This window comes from Aspergillus udagawae (assembly GCF_001078395.1).
Source record: "Aspergillus udagawae IFM 46973 DNA, scaffold_5, whole genome shotgun sequence".
Lineage (NCBI taxonomy): Eukaryota > Fungi > Ascomycota > Eurotiomycetes > Eurotiales > Aspergillaceae > Aspergillus > Aspergillus udagawae.
Genome location: NW_025091268.1, coordinates 2,495,249 through 2,521,199, shown reverse-complemented (window position 1 = coordinate 2,521,199; position 25,951 = coordinate 2,495,249). Strand labels below are relative to the sequence as shown.

Here is a 25,951-nt window from a genome sequence, read left to right as displayed (position 1 = left end):
TGAACGTTGCTTGGTCGGCGTTGGCATTTTTTCATAATGGATTGAATTCCCGTTCTGCGTAACTCGTAATGCTTGTATACAGCTAGAACATCCCCTCCATATCCAGATCCAAAAACTCCGGGTTCCCAACAGCCATGTCCGCCGCATTCAGTACATCGTCGATACTCGTGTCGAGCCCCGTGCCCGACGAATCCAGCCCCGCTGCCGCTGCCGCATTGTCAATCATGCGATGAATGTTCTCTGCATCGTCAGGCTCGACACCATGGTCTGCGGCCCCCGCGGCATCCAGTTCCATCTGGCCCGCGCCCACATCCACGCCCACGCCCACGCCCACGGCCCCCAGCTGCATGTTCTGGATGATGTTGTTGACGTCCAGGGTGGGAACCTGAGACGGCGGCGCCAGCAGCGCGTTGACCCGCCGGTACAGCCGCACGATCACCTCCGCGCGCAGGGGGTCCTTCTCTGAGATCTTGGGCACGTTCTCGTGCTGCAGCGCCAGCACGTCGCGGAGGGTTAGGATCCCACACCGCGGCAGCGCCTCCTTGTTCGGGTCCACGGGCTGGTGGCTGTTCTGCTCGACGGAAAAGGTTTCCGCCATGGGCGCGCAGATCAGCGTCGCCGCCAGGTCCAACGCCAGGGCGCCGTTGCCTGCCTCGGTCTGGAGTTTCAGCTCCTCGATCAGGGCAGGAAAAACGCGCGACGCCCCCAGCATCCGCACGCCGGCGATCAGCTGGCGATGGGTGTACGGAGGAGGTGCCATGCTGACCTCTGGGTTTGTGCTCCAGAGCACCAGCGACTGGAACGTGCTGCGGATGCTGCCTAGCAGACCGCCGCCCGAATGTGTCGTCCAACTCTCCAGTTCGGAGCGGTGGGAGCTGCCCACTCGCTGGAACGATAGGCAGGGCTCCAGGGAGTCGAGTATCGGTTTGATGTCGGTGCGCGACGGGTGCCGCGTGCGCACATCTTTGAGCTGCTCTTCCAGCGTGCGAGCTGTGATGTTCAGCACGGTCCGGTGGATCTCTCTGGCTTCGCCGGAGATGGAACTCGGGTTCACCAGGGAATGTAGCGCCTTTAAGGGGATTGAAGGGTCGAGTTCAGTCTCCCAGATATGGTTGCCCAACCACGTCAATGCAAAGATGAGAGACGGCAAGAGAAAGGGCTCGAGCAGATCTACTCATATCAGTATCTTTCCCCAGTAGTCCAGACCAATATACAACGTACATTCAAAGCCCCCTTTCAAAGTATCAAACTCGAGCTTTCCGGTCTCACATGCCTCCAGGCTCTGGCTGAACAATGTAGCCACGAGCAGATAGAACTCCTGTGGACTGCACGCCGACATGGTCTCCTCACTAATGCCTTCGGCGATGAACAGAGCCGCAATCCAGGAGCCCAGGTTCTTGTTCTGTTTTTCATCCAGAGCATCGAGTTTCTGGCTGCAGGATCCTCGCTCGAGCAGTCTCAGAACAAAGGAATCATTGCTGGAGATCCCAAGATCGGCTGGTCGCAGATCAAACCTGTACTTGAAGGCCAGCACCAGCAGGAGAATACTTCCAAACTCGTCGTACACCGGTTGATTCTCGCCCTGATCCTCGTCCCAGTGCCACGAGTCCAGTAAAGCGCACAGCGGCTGCAGAACCTGCTTTGGGTTTCGAAAAATCAAAACCACGTCTAGCGCCTGAGGCCGCCGAGACAGCGAATTGCAAATGTTCTTCAGGGTCATAGTCTCTTTTTGGCTGCAGAGATTATGCATGACCTGTCTTCGTTAGCGGGTGCCTTGCCAGTCCAATTTTGAATGTAGGACAAACCTCTGTGATTGCACCAATGATCGCTCCTGCATTTCCCTCCATAGATTCAATCTCGTTGATCAACTGCTCCGCACGTTCAGGATTGGCGTTGATCTGCGACACCAGTTCGTCCTTGTTATAGCCCACAGGAAGAGTTTGCATGGGATTCTCACCCAACAACCGTTCTATGCTGGATTCAGGTATCAGTTTGTGCGAGGCACAGGCGAATAAAAACTCCTGCCGCACGTCGGACAGGACCGTGTTGCCCTGCATTTCAAACATCTGCGAGAACGATGGGAACGTGTTGGGGTCAAGTCGGCTCAAAGCATGACTGATGCACATTTCCATTGGGATGGAGACCATGGTCGACGCCAGCATGGCCGCAAAGAACGCGGGGAGCTTGTTGACCAAGAACGAGCGAAAGACGAACATGGTCCGACTGGACTCATTACGGTACATGCCGTTTGATAGGACGTCAAAAGCGGCGGTGAGGATTTCCTCAATGAGAGCTTCGTAGTGTCCCTAACACGTGTCAGCAGACCATATCGTCCCAGAACGTCACTGCACCTACTCCGTATCGATTGGCAAGATAGTTGATCAGCATACCATCATCCACTAGGGGCCGGCCCACGAGCTAAAAGATCAGCTTTGTACCAACCAGCAAAGAAAGACACCTACCATTGCATTGATGAAGACGTAGAGACCTGCTCTCGAATTGATGACCGGCCCATCCATGACGGACGCCTCGAATTGCAGAGCGTTGACATTCATGTTTTCCATCATTGGAACGTCCAAGGACTTCGGCGCCCGTTCGCCGTACAAATTGAATTCCTTTTGAAGACCATCCAACCTGTTACGCAGAGGTAACGACACCTCAACGCAAAGGGGGAGATATGCCGAGAGCGCTTGCCCCAGCTTGACCTTTAACCCTGCAGCTTGTGAGATTTAACCTAGGTCTATTCGGGAGCGATGAGAAAATACCTTCATGTGAATCAGCTGAAAGTACCTCTAATCCCTTCCCGGTTCCAGACAGAGCAGCGAGGAGAATGCCCAACGATTCGAACAGCGACACCACATCCGGCGAACTCATCATTCCACTCGAGTGTTGACCGGGATCGAAATGGCTGTTGTGCCACGAGACAACCGCATGGATCCAGTCAATAATAGAAAAGAAAATTGCGATGGCTTCTGCGTTGGTTTTGGGAGTACTCCCCGTTGATACCGAAAGCATGGCATCTTGGATGACTCGAATATCAGTCATCAAAGTATAGCATTTGGAACCATCTTTGCCCTCTGACGAAGGCAGTTGCGGCTTATCATGTATAGACGAGTATTTCAAAAGAGAGGTCAGCACAGTAGACGTTCTGACCCTGCCCATTCGGCACAGGCAGTCTATGTACAGCGGGAGTAGTGGATCCCACTTGACCCTGGACTCGGACCGAGTCTGAAGCAATGCATCAAGCAGTGCATTTTCCGCAATAGGACATTTCTGGAACAGCAGTTTTGACAGATTTCTGAACTCGTTGGCATCAATTCGATGTATCAAACATTGATGGAAGAATGTCCGCCATTGGACCGGGGAGGTCATATTCTGGGAAGGTTCGATCATCCTGGCTTGAATTCAAACATAGCACACTTGAGACAATGACGTATAGATAAGCATTTGATTATTCGCGCTGGTTCGTGGGAGACATTTTGCTGACTCCTTCTACAGGTCTAGAGTATGTGGTGGAAACTTGAGCATCATTATTTGTTTGGCTGGAAGGGCGAGTCACATGCAGTAGTCACATGACCTGAACAGCATAACTACTCGGTGCATATGCCTGCCTATTCTTCGTGTGGATCAAGCATAGAACAGATCAACAGAGCAGTGAGCATGAAGCTAGTGTCTCTGGCGGGTTAGGTGAGGTTCATGAGTGCCAAAGGTATCTGTATCTTTAGGAAACTATTAAAGAGCGTAAAAATGTTAGTGGTCTACTAGAAGAAGCCTGGAATATTTTGCAACTATATTCTGAAACCATGAGGTGTCAGCACTCTAATAGCCATGCACAATCAATGTTCAATACCGGCCATAAATCACAGATCGACATAGTGTTTCTAGTAGAAAACACTGCCATTAAGATGATTGAGCAAAGTCATCTCATAACTCTAGATCCTCCCATTGTGGGAATCCTCATATAGAGGCTAGCAAACCCACAAAATCCACTGGTATTCCGCAGTCTGTAATGTACCATAACACACGTAAGGATGGCAAAATCATGTTACAATACTGGAAGAATTTGCAGAATAAGTCGCAAAAGAACATACCCGACGATCAGGTATACAGAGCATTTGCATGCCAACTTGGAAATAGAGATTACTAAACACTAACATCGATAAAACCGACGCTTGAACCCAGCGAAGAAACAAGATTGGCTCATCTCTCCCGATCTAATAAAACCTCCGGACAAATAACATCTCAGATCAGCCAGATGCTGGCACCGGAACTAATCTAGTCCTTTGATCCCCCGGCCAATCATGCGCTGATAATGGACTTCGCTCTTTCAGTCCTGTAACTGACCTGCAATTGTACGTATATAGCACTACGTAATAGACTCAAATGTAAAGCCTATGATTGACATGCAGGTCCCAAGACGAGACACGGTCCACATTCTCCCGACGGAATAGGTAGGTTGTCCACAATGGAACAATTGGCGGGAATATCAGGGGTCCAGTACTGGGTGTGCCTGTCTGGGTTACACCGTAATTTGCAAGTCATGCAACACAGTTCTAGTGATTAGCATGTCATGACACTGTGTATGCCATCTCCGAAATCCACGAACTTTATGTACAATGGTACGAGACGGGTGAAGCCTGCAGGGTCTAGTGGGGATCCAAATGGGGCATCACAATGTTTTACGCGTACTCTGGCTCTGGGGAGGGGTATTTCGAATTCGTATTATCCTGTTTTCGGCCAATACATCGAAATCAACCTAGATAGAGTAGACGGGTAATTTTCTAGACGGGTAAATTCTGCTTCTGACTCCTGCAATTCTGACGAAAGGTGTTCCGTAAGTTGCAGATACTTTGCAAACCAAGTTAACTTTGAGTGCCTCGATACCACCACTGTATTTTAATCACTAAGACTGCTGGACCCGCCATTCAGCTAGCCACTTAACTTAGGCCATTAGTTCTGTCGCAGTGCTATTAATATTATTGCAAACTCTTAAGTCTGGAAGACTCGAGTATCCCTAACCAGGGGAACAGTGAAATAGAGTGTCTAGGTTGCAAGACGCACGGTCCAACATATTGAATACCAGCACTCCTGGGTATCGATAAAGATTGACCAATGTCAAAACATACCAACACGTTGAACTCTCTTAAGCACTGATGAATCAGGCTACATTCAAGCAGGTATCTGTAGTCAAAATTCCGCCCGAAATCAATTTGGTAACCAAAAACCAGAGTGAACCTCGATAGCCCTACCACTACCAGAGTTCTGATTCTTCTCCACAAGCAAACCAAGGAATTGACCGAGTCGGCGGTCCCTTGGGTGTCGTAATCGCCGGTCACCCGAGACAAACCGGTGGGGTCTCAAGTCGAGGGGTAATTGATGGACAGGACAGCCCTCGAAAATCTGCTCAGAAAACTTGAGCAATAGTTCCATAAACATTCTCCCAGGTCCAGACGCGTCCGCCCTAAAAGGTATGGCTCAGGGGGTCTGGTCCTCAAAACTCCCCGTGGGCACAGTTTACCGCAGCCCTCGAACAATGAATTTATTCGGGCTGTAAGTATTGATTCAGGAGAATCCCCTGCGCATTCTCCAAAGACTCAGTCGGGCTGCATCTACACAATGACGAAGCATTACATAGAAGAAATATTTGGATAATCGGTTACCTCGATCGTTGGCGAGGGTGCGAATAGGGAACAAACCTAGACGCGGGAAGCCACCTCACATTCTCAATGTTATTTTTCTTTTCAAACATCGGGAGTGTCCTTTCACAAGAATGATGGAATGACTGCAAGGTAGTGTAGACGAAGCACATCGGTTTTCTGTCGCGCTCCAAGATAAATGTATGATCAGTGTGTATGATCAGTGTCTCCTGGCGGGTTCCAACTTCACGCGATCGTGACGAGTCGGTTGTGTATGACATAACACCTTTTGAAGGGTAATAAGCTCGAAGAGGTAGTTCGACGGGATCATAACACCGGACATGATCATCTTCGAGGTTACCCTCCTGAGCTCCGAGGACGCGACGTATGTGAACAGGAATCTCGGAGTGTGTCAGGAGCCCGGGGTCCAACCATCCAATCTTCCATTGCAAGCCACCCACTCCAACTTCTTTCCGCGGCCTCGATCTCGGAATCCAGCGGCCCTTGCAAGGGCCGCAGGAAAGGAATCGTCTCCAAAGGAGGCATATCGTAATCTCTCTTAACGGCAGCCCAGCCGCCGCTCTTCGCAGCGAAGAGGTAGTTGCGACGTTCCTGTTCGTGGAGATATCCAACGCCTGCAGTCCAGTCATCGCCGAAGAATCCTTGAAGGACACCAGGGGAATCCATGCCCGTGGCTACTAGACGTCGAATATAGGGGATGAGTGACACAGAGACGGCTGGATGCGAGGAGGACTCGGAGGCAGAAGACGCCGGTCCTGCAGAAGGCGTTGATGCTTTGCTAGAAGAGCTGGAAACTGGGTGCGGCATTCGTTGGAATGGTAGACGAATGTTCAGAAAGGCGCACAGTGCTTGAACGGTGACGCTATGTTGTGCATGGTCTAGGAAGTATCGCTGGCAGTTCTGATAGTGAGGGTACCACTCGAAGATATCAAAGGTGCCATGCGCTGCTCCCTGGGATGACCCAGAGGGGTCGATTATTGTGGCAGGATCGAATTGCTGAGCGGAGTCCATTTTGGGCCCAGATGAGGGAGTCGACTGATCGGAAGGATTTCTGTGTAGAGAGTACCTGACTTAGCTCTAGGTCCCCATCTAGCCATTGGCCTGCTGGTCTTCGAAGAGACGAAGGGAAATGCAAGAAGCTGCCCCCGGTGACGGTCTTTGCGCTTTGCAGCGTTTCCAGGAAAAGCTCAGCTAGACGTAGAGCGGAGAGGGACAAGAACAAACGGGGGAGAGAATTACTTGTTGACAAAGACACTCCTACCTCGGCGGATCAGGAGAGACACCCTTCGTTGAGGAGACGGAGATGGGGAAGATGTAGAGCGGAATAGGCTTCTAATGGCAAAACCTAGGCTTCTACCTTGGCCGGGATCGTTGTCAGACATCTGCTAAGTGTGCTCCATCTAGAGACAACCCGATCTCTAGCTTATGCCATTAACGTAGGGGAACTGAGATTATTGAAAATCGAGTGTGTAGCGGGGAAACTGAGCCGACAATGCTTCGGGGAGGACTGACCCATCGAGGACAAGAAACAGAAAGGACTAGAAGTATATGTCGAGTAACAAATCGTTGCAATCAGGAGACCAGGGAGAAAAGAGGGAGAGAAGAAGAAATTGATGACAAAGGAGGCTGCGTGGGAAAAAAGAAGCGGAGCTGGGCCTCGCACTTGTATAACTAACCAGTTGAATGCGAACAGAGCTGGAACGGGTCTACCCGATCAAGCAATTAGGACTGCTTATTTGAAAGCCTAATATAGAACAATATGTCCCTAAAATATTATTCGACCACCGAGATAGCTGTCTTTCCAACGACTCCATCCCCCCAAGTATCTCTCTACCTTTGGGTAATAGAATTTTTATGGAGAAATGGCAGGCCATAGCTAACAAGGAAGACAAGGGACAAAAACAACAGACGGCAGTTACAGCAGTTGATTGCACTGAGACACGGTAATTCGACGCAGATTGAGGCCAACGGAACGAGACACTGGCCCATTGGACGTGGAGCCTCAGATCGATGCGAATCGAATCGAATCAAGTCAAAGGATGCAATGGGCGTGACTAGTGGCGAAAAAGCCATGTTCATCGCGTGTCCTTTCACTCCTGCTGGTGGATCCTAACAAATTGGCCCGGATCAGAAATGAAACGTCTCTCTCCAGCATCTGGAAGCGATGATAAGGGAGGCATTTCTATGGCTCAGACCAGGCCCTGAGGATCAATTGGATCAAACTGTATTTGTAGGTTAGAATTACCTTGTCTACATTGACTTTTCTGACTTGCTTTTTTCACATTCTGGTTTGTTTGTGGCTTCTCTTTTGCAAGTTTTGGGACTGGTACTCTGGTAATACCAAACTTACCCACAGGCATGTACCTGAGCCCACCTCCAATCTAAGGTACCTTCTTCCCATTGGAGGGACACGGAGGGTAAGTTGATACTTACCTACCAGGCACTGGATGGGCCCTGTTTCTAAAGCAGCCTCCAAGATCAGAGATCGTCCAATCTAATCGGTTCTATTTTAACTCTTCAATAACCTTGATGAGTATCAACTTCACTGTGTCCATGAATGGTCCCAGGTTCTGTCTATTGGGTTCCTTAGGAGCCTACCAGTCATTGGGCATGCGGAAGAGCCACCGTCATTTGCCAATGGCTAGAGATGCCTCTTGTACCTTAATCACTTCTCGAGGCGCAATCAGCGGTGAGCATGTCAATACATATCCCTCTATTCCACCAGACTCAAGAAATTCTACCTCTAGCCATATATCAGGCCTGAACCGAATGACACATCCGTTCTCAGCTCTCTATCGGACACAGAATTTGCCACGCTGTGCATGACGTACCAATCTTCCACATCACCATAATGCCCCGGTCCTGAAAGGGTGCACCTGCAATGGACCTTGCCCTGAGCCTATAATAACAGCTTATTTCTGTTCATCACCGTTACAGCCAGTCGATCAAGTTTACCCGCATTCGCTACCGTACTTCAGACGACAACACGTCTATCCCAATCAGTAGAACCATACATTCATACCCAACAACATGAAGGTAATTACGAAAGGTTAAGATGAGCGGTGAAAGCGATACATCCACCGCGATGTCTACGATGCAAGTAGAACGCGCCAAGCCGGAAATATCTTTCCAATAGAGATTTGTTCCCTGTGGTGGTGATGCAAAGCAGCTTCTAGTGGTTCTAGCTCAGGTCCGGTCTTCGCGGGTGGGACGTGGCCATACATATCGGTGAGAATGTTACTCGAGTTTGGAAGCGATTCTTCACACCATAACAGGCATTCTCTGCGAACGGTTTTAGAGCCAGGCTGCCATATAAATGATTGGTCATTGTGGAGGAAAGAGAGATATGCAGGTTTACCGTTATTGTACAACGCAATCATTAGTCTACTAGTAATCCCATACCTGATATATGTATTTCAGACCGATCAGACCGATCACATCGAGCAGATTCTTCAAGTATGCACGAGCTCCAATAGTGGGCCACTAGGCTGCGCGATTCCAGGAATCTACCTGCATGAAGGGATCACCTAACACTAAATAGTGACAGGTCTGGGACTCTACGTTTGGTATGTTGAGGGTAAGACGGGATATACTCCATAGTTTGTTTGTTTTGATGATTCACCGGTCTATCTGTCTAAAGACTGTCTCGACATGGATTCGATCGACAATAACAATTCATGCATGGTCCACAGTTGTAATATAATTCAGGCGGTTGAGTTGCAAATTACAGATACCTACGATACAGTATTGAGATTATTACCGGATCAACCCTCGAATTGTCCAACCCAACCAGTAACCACGGTCTTCTTTTTCACTACTTAGTGAAGTTTGATACCTGATCGCGACCATGGACTTTAAGAAACCCGTCCATTGAGGACCCTGGTATGGACATACGCTCTCAGCTCTACTGGATGTCGGGCATTCTAAATAGAACTCGGAGAACACCGATAGGACCCCTCAGGATCTGCGATACGGCAACACAGCCACAGGATCGTGGCTCGCACAGGTGGCTCGTGCCTTAAACTGTAACCTATCAAAAGCCATACCAGACTACAAACATGTCCGAACGATGTACACAGTACTCCTTAGTCTACGGGGTACAGAGTAGAGGTGACATATCCTGTGGAGGTATTGTTTAGCGACTCTACGAGAATTACTGTGGACATCCCGGCAGGAGTGCTGCATCGAGCTGCGATTGAGCAGCATAGGTAAGTAGTGATCTCGTCCATTGCAATATCCACTACTGGGTTGGCCTATCAGGAGAATCATTCCCTTTGAAACCCAGGGTCGGTCGAATGAATTCGCCACCCAGTACCTGGTCGATGGACAGTTGAGCCATAAGATTGGCGTACATCCAAGTCTCAGCTTGGTTCACTCCTTACTGAGGAAGGGAATAGGAGGATCGACAGGATTACGCGGTATGAAGGACCCGACTGTGTACAGCGCGAGAACTGTAGGTACTGGCGGTCACTCAGTATGGCTTGAGGATATGATAGGTATTATTATTGCGTCGAAATGCGGTTGTTTGGGAAGCATACGATCGAAGCATTGTCAATAGTCTGGTATGTCCTTCCCATGCTGCTCGTTCTGGCCCGCATGGCAGTGGGCTGTATTGCCATGTTATGCGCTCACATCGCCCCCATCAGTATCTTTTTCGGCCGTAATGTGTGATGAAGGGGTGGATGATCCAGTACTCCGCATATAGGGGCATGCCGCATGCATAGCAGTATAGGAATTGGTACATTGATCATTGCTTTGAACTCATATATGACCTGTCATGTCTAGCAAGCGCCCCTAATTGCAGGCGTTGAATTTGCAGGTTCCACTGTAATATTCCCAAGGAAGAGAAGAACCAAACAGGCGGAAAGATCAGATACGTCCAATTGCACACTGGTTCCGTGCTCCTTACTTCACTGATACTCCTGACCCTGTTCCCTGGTAAAGCGATGCATTAGACAAGAGCTTGGCATGCGATCCTCTAGTTACGGCGTAACATAGAGAGTAGTCAGATGGAGATGCTACGTTAGTATGGGCTTAGTATTGCGGTATTAGCTAGAGATTATTCAACCTTGAGAACATCATAGACAGGAGAACTTGATCAAATCTGAGCTGAATGCTATAATAGGGATAAGCAAGGAATGAAATTGAAGTCATCAGGAGGCATTGTCAGATGAGGTTGGGGATTGTTAATCAACCGGGAAGTGGAAGAATGTCAACAATATATGGGGGGAGAGGGGAACTATCTATGACTATGTATTTCCCATAGTAAAGCAAAATCGGAGAACGAGACTCACTCCGAATTAGCAGCCTAAGGCATCCAACGTTACTCCATAGGAGCTTAGGCAATCATCCATCTTGGCGCCCATAGTCCGATCTATCCGAGAGCGGAGTTGACACCGAGTCCCCGAAGACTGCTAGGCTGTGTTTCATTTACCCGCCCTAGGCGACATTGGGGTGTCTGGCAGTCTGATCCTGAGACTCATACAGTCACCGATGGCGTCCCATATAGCAATGCGACGTTCCCCGCGTGAAAAGGTGGTATGCAAGGATAATACTCTGGACGAGCCGTCTCGGCCGTACGATCAGTGCAGCTCAACCCCACGGGATGCGGATGGCCCACGCTTCACCGGTAGACCGGGGAATCCCGATTGCAGCGTTTCATCTATGATTTTCCCCCAATTATCGTTCTTGCTTATTTCACAGAATAATTACCCATACTTTCAGGTGCAACGCAATTCAATGTTGATTACTCAGTAGTACAAAGAGGTTGGGATACTGCTCCTCATTGTGTGGATGGCTCGTGTGGATGGCTTCTCTCAAAATCACCCACATTCGGATTGATTTCATCCGGTAGCACTTTATTATGCAGTAAGGCAGCAATTAATCAGACGAGGCGTACTTTGGCACCTAGAGGCCAAAGGTGGCAGACGAGCTGTGGACTAAAGCGGTTAGTGGCAGCTGATAATCAGGTAAAACGATCAGATAAGATTTCTGATGGAGTCTGTGGAACTGCCAGGGACGCAGCCTGATTGGGCTATCCCACACGTGATGTGCTGACAGATCACAGATATGGTGGGTGTTGAGTCAGTGGCCGCCAAAGCTTGGCATGACTGGACGGTCACTAAATCTCCTTAGCAATTCTTACAGCTGGAGAGATAAGAAACGGGGTCAGAATGACTCGATCCTCCCCGCAATAATAATATTTCCAAATTGAATCCCATAACACCCTGGAGATATGGAAGGAGAGAAATCTCTGACCGGTGGCCACACCCACGATGATTTCCCGGAACCCGAAAGCGGACAGGCGCTGGGGCGGGTTTCCGCCGATAGATAAGCAGCCTGCAATCTGTGACCTTAAAGTATCGAATAACAGTTTAACCCCACCCGAACTTCGGAAGTTTCCCCTGTCCAATCATCCTCCTCCTCTTCTTGTTCCAGCACTGTTTCCTCCCAATCCCGGCCTTGTGTGCCGGCAATTCTACTGCGGATCGCGGCCTCTCGTTGGTCCCTGCACAATCAGGATGCTGTCCTCCCTCTCGTCCGACTCCGGCATCCCTCTTTCGCCGTCCTCCGCTGCCCCTCGCACCCCCTCCTACGGTGTCGTCCATCTCCAGCATAAATACATCTCCAGGTCTCTTGTTCTTCGCTTCTTTCTCGCTCATCCATCCCATCTCTTCCTTTCTATTGTCTCTAATCGCCACTTGAGCATTTTCCCAAAGAGACAAATACCATCTAACCATATTCAAAATGTCCAACCTTCCTCACGAGCCCGAGTTCGAGCAGGCCTACAAGGGTGTGTTACACAAATCTCGCGTTTTGATGTGGCTTCTGGATGATGCTAACAATCGAATACAGAGCTTGCCTCGACCCTTGAGAACTCGACTCTCTTCGAGAAGAACCCTGAATACCGCAAGGCTCTCGCCGTTGTCTCCGTCCCCGAGCGTGTGGTTCAGTTCCGTGTCGTCTGGGAAGATGACAACCACCAGGTCCAGATCAACCGTGGGTTCCGTGTCCAGTTCAACTCGGCTCTTGGTCCCTACAAGGGTGGTCTCCGTTTCCACCCCTCCGTCAACCTGTCCATCCTGAAGTTCCTTGGTTTCGAGCAGATCTTTAAGAATGCTCTGACCGGTCTGAACATGGGTGGTGGTAAGGGTGGTTCCGACTTCGACCCCAAGGGCAAGTCCGACAACGAGATCCGTCGCTTCTGCGTGGCCTTCATGACCGAGCTGTGCAAGCACATCGGTGCCGACACCGACGTCCCCGCCGGTGACATTGGTGTCACCGGTCGTGAGATCGGTTTCCTCTTCGGCCAGTACCGCAAGATCCGCAACCAGTGGGAGGGTGTCCTCACCGGCAAGGGCGGCAGCTGGGGTGGTTCTCTGATCCGTCCCGAGGCCACTGGCTACGGTGTCGTCTACTACGTCGACCACATGATCAAGCATGCCACCAAGGGCGCCGAGTCCTTTGCCGGCAAGCGCGTCGCCATCTCCGGCTCCGGTAATGTTGCCCAGTTCGCTGCTCTCAAGGTTATCGAGCTTGGCGGTTCCGTCGTCTCTCTGTCCGACAGCAGGGGCTCCCTGATCGTCAACGGCGAGGGCAGCTTCACCCCCGCCGAGATCGACGTCATCGCCCAGCTCAAGGTCGACCGTAAGCAGCTGTCCGAGGTCGCTACCACCGAGGCCTTTGCCGCCAAGTTCAAGTACATCGAGGGCGCTCGCCCCTGGGTCCACGTCGGCAAGGTCGACGTCGCCCTCCCCTCCGCCACCCAGAACGAGGTCTCCGGCGAGGAGGCCCAGGCCCTGATCGACGCCGGCTGCAAGTTCATCGCCGAGGGCTCCAACATGGGCTGCACACAGGCCGCCATTGACATCTTCGAGGCCCACCGCCAGGCCAACCCCGGCGCCGCCGCCATCTGGTACGCCCCCGGTAAGGCCGCCAACGCTGGTGGTGTCGCCGTCTCCGGTCTCGAGATGGCCCAGAACTCGGCCCGCATCAGCTGGTCCGCCGAGGAGGTCGACTCCCGCCTTAAGGGCATCATGGAGTCCTGCTTCCGCAACGGTCTCGACACCGCCGTCAAGTACGCCACTCCCGCCGAGGGCGTCCTTCCTTCCCTGGTCACCGGTAGCAACATCGCCGGTTTCACCAAGGTTGCCGAGGCCATGAAGGAGCAGGGTGACTGGTGGTAAACGCCTCGCCCCCCACTCTCCATGTTATGATGACGACTTTTTCTGAGCGATTACCCCTTTTTTTTTCTTCTTTTCTATTCTCTCATCTGGTTGATCCCAAGCGCATTGAATTTGGACGATAGAGGCGCCGGGTTTCGGGACTTCGGGTTTTCATTCTTGTATAAACTTCTCATGATTTAGAGCGCATTAGCATATATCATGATTCAATATATACTATTATCAAGATCCTTATTAACATTTTACGACTTCGCACATTGTATCTCAACCTTTACTCGAAAATACTGTAGTCCCATCGGCCCTTCGAAGACCCAGTTTGACATTGCTATGTTCCAAATGAAGAGAATTAAAGACATGAATGATATCATTAGTATTGGAATAGATTACATGTAAATATCGTTAGTGGTCTTTCAGATACTAGGCACCATCCCTCATCTACCCATAAGTAGGTACTGTCAAAACTTCCGCCCTCAGATATCGAATATATATATGTACTCCATGAACATATGATAGCCCCGTTGTCACTCAGAACACCGTCGCTAAATGCCCATAAAAAAAATATTAAACAAGACTAAGAGAACTTTTGTTCCAAATCAACCAAGGTTGGGTATCACGCGGGTAACGGAAATGAAAAAATGTACAAGGGTCATGATTCCGGCCACGGGGCGAGGTCGTGCATGAGTCCGCCGCCGCTCCTGGACGATGATGACGATGACGACTGCTTCTTTGGAAGACTCTTTCTGCCCGGACTCGACACCGGAGAATAAGTTGTTTCGGGGAGGTTCATGGTAGGAAGTGGATCGCGCAGCACGCTGCGACGGCGGGACAAGACCCCGCCAACTGATGGGTTATCTTTCTCGCGGGGAACGGGAGCGAGGGTGTTGTTCGGGGTCATGCGGCTACGATGACGCCGGTGATGACGGCGGAGATACTCGTTGGGGACGGGGTCGACTTGCTTCTTGGCGGCAGGGACAAAATTCAAGTACAAGGGAAAGATAGCGCCGGCGCAGAAAAGGGCAACAAGAACGCTGTACGAGTAGGGAACACCCCTCGCAAGCTGGGCGGCGTACTGCGCGAAGGGGAAGAAAACCCCACCGCTGATGGCGGTGGCCAGCAGCGAGGCAGCCGTTTTCGTATGACGGGCGGTGCCACGGAGGGACAGGGCGAAAATGGTGCTGAATGCGCCACTCTCAAAGAGGTAGACCATCAGACTCATGGTGACCGCCGTGGAGCCGGTTGTCTTCATGCATAGCACTGCAAACACAATCATGCCAATGTACGAGAGCATCAAGACCCATCGAGGTTTCAGGAACCACTGCAGGAAGGCGGTCAAAAACCGTCCGACAGCAAAGACGGTGTGTGCGATCGTCAAATATTCGAAAGCGCCTATGCCGGAGCTACAACCGAGTTAGCAATCTGGGCTGGTCATCGAATGCAGCGGAGGGATTCTTACTTCGGATTCGCAGCATCGACAAAGACATCGAAACTCTGCGAAAGAACTTCCTGGCCTGCCACATAGAAGAATTGGGAAGACACCCCAAGCCCCAAGGTCAACCACACCACAGGCACTCCGAGCACTTTAGTCATATTATCCTCGCGGCGACGGTCGGCCAGTTCTTCTAAATCTTCATCGGATGCCTCGGGGATGGGCAGATAGTAGAAGGCCACGGCTAGGAGCACGTCGAACAGAGCGATGCCCAAGTAAGTCCATTGGACATCGACCAGAGACCCCACATCGGTGACCTTTTTGAACAAGACCCTTTTGGCTAGAAGAGGCGAAAGGACGCTTCCAATGGCCTGCACGCCTTGCGAGATATTGAGACGGATTTCCGAGTTCTCCTGCGGCCCGCAGAGAGCAATGAATGGATTGGCGGCTGTCTCCAACACAGCGAGGCCGAAGCCTACGATGAAATTCGAGATTGTAAAGGCAGAATACGAGGTCAACACGGCCGAGGGCCAGAAGATGAGCGTCCCACACGCATATATACAGAGGCCCGTTATAAATGTCGACTTGAACCCCCATCGCTTCAGCACAGTTCGACCGACCAGTGGTGGGCCCACCAAGTACCCACCAAAGTATACAGCATGAAGACCCAGGGAGCGCCACGAGTCCAGGCGGACGATCTGCTGAAATTGAGAGTTCAAGATGTCCAGTAGCCCGTACGCGAAGCCCCACATAAAAAAAAGGATGGTCGTCAGTGCGTTCGGAGCGATAGATTCTTTGTTCGTTAACTTGAGCATGCTTGGCGGGTTGTTCATATTCACAAAGTCGAAAAACGTGATACTGTGCGGAGACGACGTGCTGGTCAGAGTAGCCGTATTGGCTTCTGCATCGTGACGAACCGATTCGGGAGACGTTAAGAACTCCAGCATGTCCATGGTCCCCGATTGCATTCCCCGCGTGTCAGCGACACTACCACTGCTACGGCTTCCCGACCGTGATGCTTTATTCCGGGTGCTGCCGGATTGCGAAGGCGAGGGCGGTACATTGACAGGGACAGCGATAGCTCCCTGCGAAGAGGCGGCGGGAGGTTCGATCGAAGGAGGATGGTTCAAATCAGCCGTATTCGGAGTGTTCTCGTCCGTGTCTCTGATCAACTTCGGAATGAGACGAGCCACAAGGGGCTTCAGACTGGGGACACACGCGCACATAACCGACACGTTGACTTCGACAACCGACCACATGAACGAGAGAGATGCGTACCCTAGATGCGCCGTCAGCGATCCTATGGAACTCGGAGGATAGATTGCAAGTCATACAGCTAAAGTCGTCCGAGGCAGATAGATAATGGATATCTTTGACCGCGATTTGACGGGATGTGGCTGCATCCTGGATGTAGGCGATTCGGATCACATCGACCACGGCCACGAAGAAACCGAAGCTAAAGGTGATGACGAGGATAATCTTCTGTTTCCGAGGAAGGCGCATCTGCGTCAAAATGGGGTTTGGGATGAACAGAATGGCTAAATCGGTAATGATGTTGACCGGCGAGGAAGAAAGGTACAAAGTGAGGATATCGATACAACGCGCATTCGGCGGCAAAGGATACGAGTATGCAGCCTCTACCGGATTACATTGAAAGACATTGACGAGAGTGAGGGCCAAGCCAGCTGCATTGACGGCAAAGAGAGTCACGTAATTGGCCCAGCGAAAGACCTTTTCGCCCTTGGTCAATGTCAGGTAGAAGACGAGGATGGAAGTTTTGACGGCCATCAACGCAGGATTCTAGGGCATAGTATCAATGACAGCCATTCGTGTATTCTAGGGGCCAAAATGACTCACGTAGAGGACGGTAAAGGCATAGTCGGCACGGCTGAGACGGGGTCGATTGTCGGTTGGGATATCATAGTCGTGAAGACCCAGACCCTGGCTGGTCGCGTAGAAGAGCGAGAACGAGAAGCCGAAGTCAATCAACTGAGGATGATTAGCTTTTTCCCATGCGTCCAGGAAGGCGTCGAGGACTGCGGAACGTCTCAAAAGTGTGCGCGACGTACCCAAGCCAGTAGCATCAGATAGTCATGCAGGCCAACCCTCCGCACGACGAAGATCCGCGACACGAATCGCAGAGCTACAAAGACAGTGGCGAGAGCGAAAAATATGACCGAGACGACCAGTACCTCTGGTCTGCGATCCGCCATGCTGGAGGAACATGCACAGACCAACCACGAAGGTTTTAGACACGCTCAAAAGCGATCTATAGAATTAAGCTCCCACACGGAGGATATATATTCAAGACTCGACTGCAGAACGACCCCATTGTCACCGAATCGCAAGTTCGGAAGGGGGAAAGCGGGACGACTGGCCAGCAGTTGAAGGAATCCGAAGACGGCGAAGAGCGTAGAACTTAATAATAATGTTTGAAATGGTCGCGGGTGGAAAGGAAGGGCGGAGAAGAAGCCGGATGGTGATGGAGATGTCGAGGAAAGAGTGGAAAAGAGGAATTGGACTGAGGTTGGAACGATCAATAATAATAATAGTAAGATATGAAGATGAAGAGACCGAGAATTGAAAGATTGGAAAATTGAGGAAAAAGAGAGTCGACGAATTGAAGATGACGATGGAGAGAAGATTCTGGGGATATGAGGGGGGAAATAATACGAGGGATTTCCTCAAGCGGAGAAAGCTGGTATTGGTAGTACTTAGTCAACTAGCAACTCTATTTGTGTGGCTCGCGTGGGCCGACAGAACCATAGTTTATAGGTATGTATGTGTAGGAAATGAGGGATAACTAGCTTATTAGAGACGTTCTATATAATTGATGCTATTAATGCTATTCATGACAGGATCTTCTCAAGACGAATAGCGGGTTGTTTTTCTTTTCGGTGAAGAGAAAACATTGGATTCATTCTTGAACTCTACCAACCTGACGGGGAATAGGACAATAATAATATTCCTGGGCATGCAGGGAAGGGGAAAAACATGGAAGGGAGATCGTCGGAATGTGAGCCGCATATTTGTCATTCTTTACCATGATCATTGAACATTTATCGTATGAATTATCTATTCGAGAATACATAGGGAGGTATTTTTGTTCATGGAGTTCTCTATCCAAACTTAAACTGCCTTAAATGCTTAAGGGTACCAGAATGATGCCTAACTTCTAAGGTATTATTATCGTCCTATCACCAAATAATAATGGAAATACTCATACCACCGACGTAATCATGAGCCATGTCTCAGATCCTTCAACCTTCAAAGGCTTCATCTCCAACAATCTTGCGCAAGTTATTATTCTCTCTCAATATCTCATGCGCCCTTTCCGCATCCATGGTGCCGTTGAAGTTTGACCTCTTGCATGGTATGGAACCGACGCCTCCCTCGACGTTACTCGTCCATAGTCCATCAGCCACAGGAAACTGACGAATCCGTCCCATCAACCTGACTTGAGGAGTCGACTCGCGAGGGAACTTTAAATTTAATCTTCCTGTTCCAGGGGAAGGTGATCGTTCCGCGCTCTCTGCCAATCTGGATCAACCAGTTGGATCTGCTTCGCTTCGGAAGACTCCCTTGCAGATTATTGAATGATCTCTGGGAACTCAGGGGTAGAAGCAACAATTGCAGGACTGGATGCAGGTTGACTTTCGAGTATATGCTCACCATTGAGATTCTGGATTGATTCTCATGAGTAGGTGAAGTTCGCCTTGATGCCTTAAAGGCCCGGTTGGTGATCTTCACGACTTAGGGGCCAGTATTGAGTGGATTATATTGTTTAGTGACTCGGCCAATATCATCTGACATCGCTCTCATCAGCTTTATCTGTGTCTCATTAAACAATTGCTTCCGTTCTTGCTGTAGATGGCGGACGTTTTCTCTCGAAAGAGCGCATGTTGATGTCTTGGACGATATGTTCATTCCACCACCACTCAACGACCAGGTAATTCTCCCCTTTCACGTAGAACATCGCAAGTCCAGCTCAATCATCTGATTACTGTTAGTCATGAATCCGGGATGAAGATGCAGAGATCCTCGCTTAACCTCTCAATGCGACTCTAAAGTGGAGACTGTCTCCTAACCCCCGCCTGTTGTCTCCATCACATGGCTGCTATGCTGCTATCAATCTCGACTTCCCAGCTTAGTCGACTCTCTACCTCCGAGGGAACCAAGACTTATTGATGTAACCTTTGCGCTCTTCACAGCTATGATTTGCCCCGGATCCCGTCGGTCTGCAGAGTTCGGCGGACGACTTTCTGCAGAAACGCTCCTAACGAGGCTCCACCTGGATTGACAGCTATCTATAAGATCACGGCCTGCTCATCTCAAGTCTCTTGCCATCAGCAGGGAAACGCGCCTGCAATCTTAGGGATAGGTTGCTAGGACAGCTTGGTATCAGAATGAAATTGACCACTCTTGTTGCTGCTGTCGCCTCACTGGCTACCATTCACGGCGCGGCTGGCGAGAACTGGGTCAACACGATATGGGATGAAATCAAACAGACAATCACTTGTGCTGGTTGCGAGGTCTGTTCTCAGGTAAAAGCCTTGAGGAATCAGGATAGTGATTGATCTGTGACAGGGACTCTTGGGAACTCTCAAGCTGGTCGCTGGTCTCGGACCAGATGTCTTGACCAATGTCCTGACCGATGTGTGCAAGCTGGCCAAGGTATGTCATTGTCAAGCATAGCAGATGAGACTTTTAACGCCCAAAAACCTGACTGCTCTGTCAGGTGGAGGACCCCGACGTCTGCGCTGGTATCATTCATGCCGAAGGCCCCGCCGCATATTACGTCCTTAAGCAACTCAAAGTGGGCTCGCATACCTCGAAGTCGTTCTGTTCGCAAATGGTTGGCCTCTGCGACTATCCCGAGGTTCGACCGTACAAGATCTCCTTTCCCGTCCCCAAACCCTCGACGCATCGGCCCCCTCCGAGCGGCCAGCCTCCGATCCGGGTCGCGCACATCAGCGACACGCACGTGGATCGCGCCTACGAGACTGGCGCCAATTACGAATGCTCGAAGCCCATCTGCTGCCGTGTGTACACCGAGAATGACGCCCCCGGAAAGACCTCGTTTCCCTGTGGTCCGTACGGTCATCCCAAATGCGACCCGCCGCTTCGGCTCGAGGAGAGCATGATGGCCGCCATCGCCGCCATGGACCCGGCCTTTTCCATTTACACCGGGGATGTGGTGCCCCATGATGTCTGGTCGGTGAACCGGACTGAAGTATTGCACGACCTGAATGCGACATACAGCCTCTTGGACCAACTGGGTCTTGTCTACGCCGCACTGGGCAACCACGACACTGCGCCCGTCAACCTCTTCCCCTCCGAGCGCATCCCCGTCTCCCACAACCCACAATGGGCCTACAACGCCCTCGCCGAAGACTGGACGAACCTCGTGGGCGGTCCGCTGTCCGCGCCTGTTGTGCATGCGACCGACCAGTTCGGATCGTACTCGGCCATCCACCCGGGAGGCAAGCTGCGCATCATCTCGTATAACAGCGTCTTCTACTACACGTACAACTTCTACGCCTACCAGGAACCGATGGAGTACGATCCGAACGGGCAACTCGCCTGGCTCATTTCCGAGCTGCAGGCGGCTGAGACGGCCGGCCAGCGCGTCTGGCTCATCGCGCACATCCCCACGGGCGGTACCGACACCCTGCGCGACTACTCGCACTATCTCGACCAGATCATCCAGCGGTACGACGCAACCATCGCCGCCCTGTTCTTCGGCCACACGCACACCGATCTCTTCCAGGTCTCCTACGCCGACCCGGCGCATCCAAGCGCAGACTCCGCCTCCGCGGTCGGGTACATCACCCCCTCCCTGACCCCGACCTCGGGGCCCCCGGCCTTCCGCATCTACGACATCGACCCGGTCACCTTCGCCGTGCTAGACTACACCGTCTACACCGCCAACATCTCGACCGGGACCAGCCCGCAGTGGACAAAATACTACTCCGCCAAGGAAAGCTACGGCTCCCTCCTCAGCCCACCCCTCACCGACCCAGCCGCGGAACTCACCCCGGCCTTCTGGCACAACGTCACAGCCCTCATGGAAACCGACAACTCCGTCTTCCAGGCGTGGTGGGCGCGCACCACCCGCGGGTTCAACGTGCCCGAATGCAACGCGCAGTGCGCGCGCGACCAGATCTGCTCGTTGCGGGCCGCCGATGCGCAGTACGGCTGTGTGCGCGGCACGCTGTCCATTACCAAGCGCGACGGCCTGGACCTCGGCGGTGCTGCCCCTGGCTCGCATGTGCACGTGCAGTCCGCTCGGCCGCAGTGCGAGGAGGCCGGGCTGGCAAGGGTGTTGGCGGCCGTGATACGCGAGACGGATGACTTGCAAGGGTTGCTTTTGCAGCGGGCTAAACTGTATACCTAATTGTTCCGTTGTATTGGATTAGAACTTCGAGAGGTCTAGTATCTACTCCATAGTCCCGACATACGGAGTACGAAATCGACACGTGATCGTTAAGATCAGACATGGTGATCATGCCCCTGATGATCAATACAAGAAGGGCTGCGCAGGGACCTATCGAGACCGAGGTCTCACCTCAGCCTCGTGAATTAAACCTAAATAGGTCTAAGAACTCAGGACCGACGGGGGTCAGGTGAAAAAGCTGTTGCCTAGATTCAATAACAAACTTTTCTATCATTGTTCGTAAACGGTAAAACGTAGTCTCTAATCTAAGAATAAACTGCCGTTCGTTGGATATGATGATGGGCGGAATTTCCTGATTCTCGTCCAATCGTATCGCAACCTGTTGCGCCTAGACCTCCCGTGTCTGTGTGTCTCCCGTGCCGTTGATCTGATCGTAGTCGTCGTAGAAGGAAAAAAAAAAGAACAAAAGGACTGCAGTCGCCATTCCGAGCTGGCCGGAAATGCAATCAATTGCGTGCTCGGTTTTGCTGCTTCCTCGCTTGTCTCATTGCAGCAACAAGAAGAAAAAAGAAAGACAAACTTTTGGCTCTTGAGGAAAATGGCCAACGTCTTATGAACATGAATATAAATCGAACCACGAGCACAAGGGGCTCATGGATTCGTCTTGGTATAAAAGGGTCGAAAGAACGAGTGGAAGAAGATAAGTTTAAGAAAATGTGGAAGAGAAACCGTCCGAAGTCCGAACACGCTACAGTCCTTTAATTCAAGAAGCGATCAACGCTTTAGTTGATGTACCACGACGCGCCCTGGATACGGCCCGCACCCATATCAGCCAGCTCGCCGAAAAAGTGACGGGACAGATCGACATCGGTAGGCTTGCAACCCATGCACTTGTCCACGACGGTACCGGTCTTGGTGATACCGTTGTAGGTGATGGTCACGGTCTTCCCGCAGTCAGCGTCAGTCATCATGCCCACGGGAAGCGCGACCACGTTCTCGGAAAAGCCGTCGTTGGTCAGACCGCAGCTGCTGGGGGCGCTGGCGGAAGTAGCCGTGTCGTAGTAGGTGAGCTCGCCAACGCAGGGGGAGCCCTTGGAGCAGCTGCCGGTGTATCCACTGCTGGGGGCTTTATCAGTGCTGCCGCTGTTGCCGCTGCTAGTGGCTGGGGCGGTGGACTGAGGAGCCTGGCTAGTAGTAGAAGTGGAAGGAGCCGCGGGGGCGGGAGGCTGAGGAGCTGGCTCTTCAGGGGCAGGCGCAGCAGCGGCAGCAGCGACAGGGGTGGGTACAGCGACAGGAGCGGCCTGAGCCTGAGAGGTTTCCGGCTGTGTAGAGGCCTCGATGGGCTTGGGCTGCTCGGGAGAAGGTGTCGGGGTCGAGGTGGACTCAACAACAGGGGGAGTGGGAGTGAGAGTGGGAGCCTGCGGAGTAGGGTAAATGGTAGTGGTCACATCGACGGTGGTCCAGACGACAGTGGTGACCGTTGTCCACACCACATCGTTTTCACGTTTGTTAAGGTCGACAGGGGCGGCCGAGCTGATGGCAGCCAAAAGAGCGCTAGCGAGCGCAAGGGGCTTGAAGATGGGAGCCATTGCGAGAGTATGATATTGAAATCCAAGTGATTCAACGCGAGTGTTCTTTTGTAGAGAAGGTGGTTGTCGGATTGATCGACACGGACTTTGATAGATCGATTGAGTGAAGGAAGGAATGGGATTCAGTTAGATAGACAGACAGAGACTGCGCAGCAGTATGAAGTATTGACTGATGCTCCAAGAGAAGGCTGGAGACCGGAATGAAGGAACGACAGGAAGCTGTCAGAGGGAAGGACTGTGGTGGTAGACGAAGGGGAGAAGAGAGAGGTATTTTGGCGCGGCGGGAGGAAATCGGTATTTAAGAGAATCCACCTGGGAATGGACTAGTCGCCATGTCTTTCACACATTGAGAGTCGAGACTCTCCAACAGTGTCAGACTAACCAGAACAGGGTAGAGCAGGTTGATTGTTAACCTCTCACTAAGGGACATAAGTACAGTACTCTGTACCTAATAATACTCTCATTACCCGCAAAATAATACTTATTTACTGATTATTACCTGCGGGCCCAAGTGGGCCAGTGGGCCAGTGATAAAATTCTTGGAAGCTGGCCAGCATGGGATGAACCCATGGATCACAACCTGTCTGCAATGTGTGGTGGGCTTTGCTGGACAAATCAGACTGCTTTTAAGGTTGTCTGGTCCCACCCACCGTTCTCTCCAAGTCCCCCTCAGTCCTCTCACAGTTGGAGGTGGGATACAGGTACCATAGGTAATACCATGAAGTGGTTGCCAGCATTCTTGGGGCCGGGCCGTTTCCCAGTAATAGGTTGCTATGGTTTCTGGTCATATGGGGAGAGCTTGCAACCTTGGGACATCAGCCAAATAGTCCAGCTCACCGATGGTACCTGACTCTGCCAACCCACCCATCAACTGGATACGTTCTGATCTGTCGATGCTCACTAGTAAGGCGCCAGAATGACGTGTGATTGGAATGAAATTTCAGGCTGAGCGGGTACCTGAATTGGAGGCGTCGGAAATCAAGAGCGATTGGCTGATTGGCTCAAAGGGAAAGACGCCGGTGAGGTACCCCTGCTTGGTGTTAACTCTCTTTAACTCTAAGCCTAATAAAGCTAGGAACTGGTGAGCGTATGATTTATGATTGGCTGATTGAGGCAACTAATTTCTTTCGTTTGTCACCTCTGTTTTCCGCTAACAAAGCCTTCCCTTTGGTGCCTGAACCTGGATGCGCCTCAGCCTCAGCCACAATCCTTTTGCACAATAATGAAACACAGGAGGCTGTGTATGATCTCTTCTTGTTCTTGAACATGAAGCGAATCTGTAACTTGCTTCATCTTGGATGGGATAAGAAACCCTTTTTCTGTACTACCCGAGTCGAGCTCTCCAAAGAAGAAACCTCAATCTCCACCGCCAGGGTTCAGGGATATGAACCCGACCACTCGTAATGAGGCAAACAGCAGAACCAACGACAAGAAGATCCGATTCGTATCCGGCCACTTTTCGACTGTCTGACATGTGTTCTTAGGTGGTCCGCGTACAGACCAGATAGTATTGGTCAGGTACAAGACACTGTGCACGCCACCCAGGCACACCAGTCCAACCCTGGCCGCCACTGCCAATTGAGACAACAACGCAGCAGCAACCATCATGATTTGCGGATGTAACCGATGAACTGGCACAAACTTCGCAAACTCATCGTCATCTTTTCGTTTGGTGGCATCCGGGCTCTAGAATCAGGACTTGACAGCAAGCCTGTCCAATAAACTATTCAATCCCCTGGCGGGACTGGCGGAACTGTCGGACTTTGACCGGGAACTGTCGATAGGCAGAGACTACCCTTGACAAAGACGAGAAATGGTCTGATTCTTACAGATCGCGACTATGATCAATGATTATTTTGTACTTGATTAATAGATAATTATCCAAAAACTGTCAAACAATTTCCCTTTTTTTTTTTATATGTGTGTGTGGGGTGGGGGGGGAGCACCTCTACGCCCTACAGATCCCGACAGTGACGATATTTCATGTTCCCCTCTCAAAGAAAAGGGAAAAAAGAAAGCAGAACTCCACATCCCATTATTCTCTCTTCGTCATCCTTGAAGAGAGAAAAACTCTTCACCGGATCTGTCCGTCTGTGGCGACTGTTAACAACTGGACTGGCAAAATTCACGAGCTTTGACCTCCAGACCGTTGATGGACGATAGATCTGGACGGTCTAGCGTCAAGTCTGGACACTTGTCCCTGCAGCTCTTAATTAAATCGACCAAGCTTCAAGATTTGTGATCCATCGGAATTGAATAAGTATGTAGATTGCTATCTGAAATATTGAGTTACGAGGTATCTAGGAGCCACTCCCTTGATCCACATTGGGTACATGCAGTCTACCCTCAGTGGCTATTTGCTCGATGGGATGCAAAATGCTTCCACTTCATATTCCGAGCATCCCATCGTCGCTGACCCACTCCACCCATTGACACATCATTACTTAGAAATATGAGGACAAAAAAGGAAAGAGTGTGTCATTGACTTGGAAAAACTCCTTCCTATTCATCCGAGTCAAGACACGACAACATACTGCGCTGGAAACAATCGACCAGTCAGGATCTAAGTACACAAAAACCCTTTTTCCTCCAAACAAAACAGCATATGAAGAGTAACATGAAGAGTTGCCAGTATTGCCAGAGAAAAGCGAACATAAGAAAAGACCATCAAGCTCATAATATAAATACATCAGAAACTG

The 25,951-nt window shown here is 51.0% G+C and overlaps 6 protein-coding genes across 6 annotated transcripts; 2 read left to right on the top strand and 4 right to left on the bottom strand.

The window, feature by feature from the left end:
* Positions 1–82: 82 nt before the first annotated feature.
* On the bottom strand, positions 83–3,393 carry nut1 (putative RNA polymerase II mediator complex subunit Nut1; the record flags this gene model as incomplete). Its single annotated transcript, XM_043292586.1, has 6 exons — positions 83–1,170; positions 1,222–1,753; positions 1,806–2,306; positions 2,356–2,418; positions 2,463–2,713; positions 2,766–3,393. The coding sequence occupies 6 exons, from the start codon at positions 3,391–3,393 to the stop codon at positions 83–85; spliced, it is 3,063 nt and encodes a 1,020-aa protein (XP_043148521.1).
* Positions 3,394–5,993: 2,600 nt separating this feature from the next.
* Positions 5,994–7,039, bottom strand: Aud_007697 (uncharacterized protein; the record flags this gene model as incomplete). The annotated part of the gene is made up of 2 exons (XM_043292585.1): positions 5,994–6,708; positions 6,897–7,039. The coding sequence occupies 2 exons, from the start codon at positions 7,037–7,039 to the stop codon at positions 5,994–5,996; spliced, it is 858 nt and encodes a 285-aa protein (XP_043148520.1).
* A 5,365-nt stretch (positions 7,040–12,404) lies between these two features.
* Positions 12,405–13,843, top strand: Aud_007696 (glutamate dehydrogenase; the record flags this gene model as incomplete). Its single annotated transcript, XM_043292584.1, has 2 exons — positions 12,405–12,450; positions 12,513–13,843. 2 exons carry the CDS (start codon positions 12,405–12,407, stop codon positions 13,841–13,843), a joined length of 1,377 nt encoding a protein of 458 aa, XP_043148519.1.
* A 643-nt stretch (positions 13,844–14,486) lies between these two features.
* Positions 14,487–17,479, bottom strand: Aud_007695 (putative MFS monosaccharide transporter; the record flags this gene model as incomplete). Its single annotated transcript, XM_043292583.1, has 5 exons — positions 14,487–15,237; positions 15,294–16,545; positions 16,601–17,066; positions 17,124–17,255; positions 17,336–17,479. The coding sequence occupies 5 exons, from the start codon at positions 17,477–17,479 to the stop codon at positions 14,487–14,489; spliced, it is 2,745 nt and encodes a 914-aa protein (XP_043148518.1).
* A 2,193-nt stretch (positions 17,480–19,672) lies between these two features.
* On the top strand, positions 19,673–21,663 carry Aud_007694 (sphingomyelin phosphodiesterase; the record flags this gene model as incomplete). The annotated part of the gene is made up of 3 exons (XM_043292582.1): positions 19,673–19,798; positions 19,854–19,940; positions 20,005–21,663. The coding sequence occupies 3 exons, from the start codon at positions 19,673–19,675 to the stop codon at positions 21,661–21,663; spliced, it is 1,872 nt and encodes a 623-aa protein (XP_043148517.1).
* Positions 21,664–22,445: 782 nt separating this feature from the next.
* Aud_007693 (RlpA-like double-psi beta-barrel domain-containing protein) lies at positions 22,446–23,252 on the bottom strand (the record flags this gene model as incomplete). The annotated part of the gene is made up of 1 exon (XM_043292581.1): positions 22,446–23,252. One exon carries the CDS (start codon positions 23,250–23,252, stop codon positions 22,446–22,448), a length of 807 nt encoding a protein of 268 aa, XP_043148516.1.
* Positions 23,253–25,951: the final 2,699 nt, after the last annotated feature.